This window comes from Acanthisitta chloris, unplaced genomic scaffold (genome assembly GCF_000695815.1).
Source record: "Acanthisitta chloris isolate BGI_N310 unplaced genomic scaffold, ASM69581v1 scaffold7987, whole genome shotgun sequence".
Classification (NCBI taxonomy): domain Eukaryota; kingdom Metazoa; phylum Chordata; class Aves; order Passeriformes; family Acanthisittidae; genus Acanthisitta; species Acanthisitta chloris.
The window spans coordinates 3,334-8,922 of record NW_008683114.1 but is presented as its reverse complement, the minus strand read 5'-3'; the positions used below and the strand labels follow the sequence as shown (position 1 = coordinate 8,922).

The window sequence follows — 5,589 nt, the reverse complement described above, 5'->3', positions numbered from 1 at the left end:
ATTGCTAGGAAACAATCTCTGTCTGACAACTGTCATAATCAGAAACATTCCTGGCTGAAATAACACAATCCAACAGTGTACTTTTAAATGAACTGTATGTCTTGAGTTCTGTGGATGTATTAGCACCCTCCATGGAAGGAGTGCGTGATGATATCACAGCACTCAATGAAGTGAGAGAGTTGGTTTCAGTCTCTGTTTTCCTGGTAACAATATTTAACTGTTTTTAAAATTCAGCTTTAAAACAGGAATCCCCACTACTGGTTTTCAGAAATCTCATTACAGGATATTAACCTTCCGGGAAGAGTATGTGTTTTCCTCAGGATTCATGCTTTTTTATTGGTTTATCCAAGTAAGGGGTGTTGTCTTGTAGCAGATCTTTCCTGGGTATGAGCACTGTAATAGAAAAAAAACACCCAGTAAGACTATAATGCTTTAAGAAAAAGACAGCCTTATCATGACAGAAGGTCTTGCACAGAAAGTCACTGGTTAAACTGTAGGAAGTGAACAATAAAGGATCAGGTCTTCCATTGAAGGGATGTCAAACATGACAAACAAGGGGATGTCTACAGGAATTTTTGTTGACAAGTCACTGTTTAACGTATTTATATGCAACCTGGGAAAGAAAGGGTTTTAATTACACCATTTAAGTCCTTTAAAAAATGGCTTACTGTGAAAAATTGCAATGCTTAAGACTTGCCTGAGTAACCAGTAAAATTAGAGACAAAACTACACCTAGAAACATACAATGCACACAGGTCAAGAAAAATGCTAACTTCAGAAAGAAATTAAAACTGATTATGACCACTCAGATAAGTTTAACAAGTAAAATTTTGTGAAAATAAATAAATAATATCTATGCTTGCCAGCCAAAAATGAAAATGAAAAAGAAAACATTATTGTGCATCATGGTGTGAGCTGTACTCAGCTCTGATTGAGGAAATGAGCTCTAAATCATCTTGAGATACAGGAGAATTGAAAATGGTGCAGAGAATAGCAAAAGAATAATCACAGGCATTCACCTGTTTTTTCTGAGAGAAGCTGTTTCATGGGAGAGTGGAACAAAAGGGAGGCAATAAGGGACTTAGGAACAGCTTGGTAAAAACAGATAGTCATAGAAGAGAAACCCACTGAAGATAATTAAAACAGAAACCATCCCTGACTGAGGAAGTGGTGCCAGGCGTAAACAGCTGGAAGATGCGAAAGTTCGCTTGCTCGGTTCCTGGTCTTCTACTGCCACCTGCCTGGAATCACTATGGAAGGCTTGACACAACTTGGTCTTGATCACAATGGCTGTCTTAAAGTCAAATGCTTTAACAAACCTAAACCTGAAAATTGTTACAAAACATTACAGGCAACACTGAACAGAAGTGGAAGAAAACAAGGCACACAGCTGAAGATCTCCCCTATGCTCTATCACACAGTTGTATGCTGAACCTACTACTTCTCCAGTATTTGACTGTAGGAGAAAGAAAAGAACTTCTAAATCAGGAATCAAAAGTTCAGAATTTGACAAAATTTGCACCAAGGTCATCATTGTGTCACAAATGTTCCACAGCACAATCTGAAACCAAAATTGTCCGAACAAAAAACCACCCAATCCTGAAAGAAAAAGCTATTCTAGGGACAGTGTACATACTGCACTTGCCAATTGTCCTCAGGCAGCTTCTACCTATTTGGTAGAGCAAGCACCTACAGATACACACTGTGACTACTACATTTAGACATACACTGCCTGACTAGCCAACACATGCTGCCTAATAGCTGTCCCTCCTAATAGTTGCTGGTTTAATAGTTGTCAGTACTTTCTTTCAATAAGGGCCTTAAAAGTAGTCATTGCCTCTTCTCTACCACCCTCCATATTTCAAAATATTTGTGTATAAACTTTGTACCTTTGAAACCTCCATATGTCCTAGGTAGTGGCATTAACCAACTGCTTAGACTAAGGGTTTGGGCAGAGAATAGCAGACAATTTGCCTCACTATCCCTTTACTTAATTTTCATGTTCTATATTTATTTACTGAACTACAACATTTTTAAACATCTTTTTAACATGTAGATTCACTCACCTATTTTGTCAGAATCTGTGTGAACTGCCTGAATAACAGAAGTTCTGAGGATCACTTCAACATCCGAAGCTATTTTCAGAAGCTAATGAAACAAACAACAAAGGCACAAAAAAAACCCCGGTGAGTAATTTAAATTATGTGTACTTATTCCTGAAAGTATTTTTCATACTAGACAACTACTCAACTAATAAACCCAGTTCTTCCAATTATTCATTTACTTATGTACTAGCTCTACATAGATATTGCTTTGGGGATTCTGAAATAACTTACAGACTGATAAATAAGCTACCTTGACACAGAGCACAAGAGAAGGACACTTTGGCTCAGTAACATACAGTTGTGTATGCATCTATATACCCAATTAAAACTGCAAACAAATAAGGTAAACTGCAACTACAAAAACAATTAACTGGTTTCCAATGATCAAAGACTACCCCTAGTTAAAGGGCACTCATTCTTTTAACACTACTACTCTTGAAATAATGAAACAAAACCAAGGGCAAAACATGACAAGAATTAAGAATACGGAGGTTTCACAGAAAAACAGTACAGGAACAACGCACTACCTAAAGATTAGCAGAGGCATTAGTATTTGGAAAAAGGCCTAGAATTCCTTCCCTCATTAAGCAGACAGGCAGAAGTGCCCTTGCTAGCTTTGCTGAGCCATTAAGAGGAGCTTAATACTTGTTTGCATGGCACTTGTGCCAGAGATAAATGAAATTGCACAATGTACTTCAGGAGACATGCTTACACTAGGAAGCAGTGTGAATCAACAGAAGTGGATCTTTGCCAAGGTTAGAGCTCAAGACTTGATGTTTATACTGCATTTCTCCTCATGCCTTTCCCTTTTAAGGGTTTGGATCAGGTATCCTTCAGTTCCACCCACAGCCAGGCTGCACACTGCTGAAACACACCTTTCACTCCAGACTGACCTCAAAGGAATTCTGCCATTTACTCTGACACTGCTTTACAAAGCAAGCCAAAGCACGGGAACTGGAGATAACCAAGGTAACCTCAGATGTGCACTCCTGATCTGAACTGAGCCCACTGCATTAGATTCAGTCGCCACATCTCAGGTTCTCATACTGTAGACACTCTGAGCTTATTAGGCCACTGTATACTTAATACATGCAAGTATGTGCAGGTACAAGCACTTGAAGCCATATTAGGATACACAGCAGCTTTCTATTCTGGCAAAGTAATGCACATTTGGTTGGTCAATATTCAGCATTTCAGCTGCTGTCCAAAGCAGAACACTAACAGCACTGTGTTTATGCAAGCAAGTGCCCAGACCCTCACGAGTCCTGTATCCTTTGATACAGTTCCTCTGCAACTGAGTCTATTCAGTGTGTGCATATAAAAAAATATGACAGCTTCTACTAGGTTTGATGACTGTCTAGCTGGGATCAAAGTCCAGCCGTTTTTTCTCTGACACATTTAATCAACTAACCCATATTAAAAAGTTACATACGCATACGTTGTAGGCTGCCAGTCCTAACAAATACAGATTTAAAAATTACAGTAAGTACTTTTCCTGTACATCTAGTAAAAAACCCACATAATTTAGCAGATCAGACACTGGGAACACAAACAGAGTGTCACTACTGGAGCATGATGATAACAAGCAGAAATGCAGAAAGTCCTAACTACATGCTCAGAACTATTTATGTTACTGTTCAGTGGCTGGTATGAGGTTTACATTTATTTCTGCAAGGGACAGGTGGGGGCACTTTCTTCCAACCAGTGCCCAATGATAATGTAAATACAGCCTGTTAAAAGGACTAAATTACTCACTCTTTATGGATGTTAAGAACTAAAGTTATCTAAAATATAGAAATTTCATTACAGGTCTCAGTAAGTTTTAGAAAAATGACAGTAGAAGTGTTAAGGTAACAACTGAGCGAAGGTAACTAACTCAGTGAGTTAACAAAATGCTCTACTACTTTTAATGCATCATGAGGACAGAAGCAGCAAAAAAATCCCTGTAATATAATTAATACCTGATATTGCAATCAGTCATAACCATTTTGCTGTTTTCTGCCCCTCACAAAAGATGCTGACTCATTTGTGATCTGCTACTAACTGAACAGATTATTTACTTTCTCTGTATCTTTGTGTGCTTGTCTACACAAGAAAGACCAGGTAAACTTAAGTGACTACAGCTCAGATAAATATTATAAGCAAAGTATACAAAATATTTACATGAAACCAGCAACATCAAACATTTTTCCCTATAATTTTATTATAAACTTCAAAATAAGCACACTGAACTATGAGAAGACACTTTAGTATGCTATTAATACCAATGGAGGTATCTAGATATTTATAAGCAAAGATCCATGTAAAAGCCTTTTCAAACTAACCTGGCCCTGATGTCTCAAAGTACTCACATTGGTTTAGAGATCCTTTAAATAAAAAGCTTCTTTGTAAGTGTTCTTATGGAAAGTGGGAAAAAAATCTAGAAGACAAAAAGTACCTCATTTATTTTTTCTTCAGATGTCTCATCTTGGTTATTTCTGAATTCTTCATTTATCTTTTGTCTTGCAGCTAAATGAAGTAAACAAAAAACCTAAAGCGTGAACACAAAATTGTATCTTGCCTTTACCACTGCCCCAAATCTCAGACTTTTAAGTCCTTTACAGCACCTTCCTGGGGCATTCAGCTTGAAGTATTTCAATATGAGATTCCCATGCAATTCACGTGATGCCACATTTCAGGCTGAGTGGTACAGCAATAAAATAAGATTCCCTATCTAGCACTGTGAGTTACATTCAGGAGTTGGTTTACTAAAAAATCAGCATTTATCCCCTAAGGAGAAACCATACATAGAGAATTAATTCAAATGCTTTGGCTGGACTGGAGAGAGGAAGATAACGGAAAAGAAAGAAAACTCCCAGAAAGATCACCGAGTTTCAAATAACAGAGATGTTTCCCTTAAAAAATATGGCTTGAAAGCTTGAATCTAACAACCAATTTTTTGATCCAAATTAAAGGATGCCTAGTTATGGACACACAAGTTTTCCCAATGATTACTTAAAAAAATGTGGGAGGGAATAATTCAAAGCAAGATTATGTTAAGAATTCTCTATGTTAAGAATTTGTGTATTTGGAGAAGAAAATTCACAGAAATACAGGTCAACACACACCACACGAAACAAGCACCTCACCTTCAAGGGCTTTGGTATCGTTTTTAAAAACTTCTTGCCGTGTCCTGTGTAGTAACTTAAAAAGCTTCAAAACCTGTCAAGAAAACAACAGAATTAACTTATTTGCTAGCAGGATTCTTGAGTTAACATAGCAACTAAAAGTGTTTCGGTTGAAATTTCATGTTCTTTCCATTTAGTATAGAATTTGATATAGAATCAGTGTCTAAGATACTCTACCTCAATTCCTGATTAAAAAATCCCCTTGCAGCTAAAGCAGATGTGATGACATCAAAATCCTAGACAGATCTAGACATTTCCAATTAGTCTAAGATGCTACCACTACATTCCTAAATAATTATTTGGCACAATGGGAATAT

General features: G+C 37.2%; 1 protein-coding gene across 1 annotated transcript; it reads right to left on the bottom strand.

Annotated features, from left to right (window-relative positions):
- Positions 1-316: 316 nt before the first annotated feature.
- LYRM7 (LYR motif containing 7) lies at positions 317-5,349 on the bottom strand (the record flags this gene model as incomplete). The annotated part of the gene is given in 4 exon segments (XM_009078787.1): positions 317-393; positions 2,067-2,148; positions 4,543-4,613; positions 5,234-5,349. Coding segments are annotated over 4 exon segments (346 nt in total), but the record flags the coding sequence as incomplete, so codon positions are not given.
- Between the last annotated feature and the right edge of the window lie 240 nt (positions 5,350-5,589).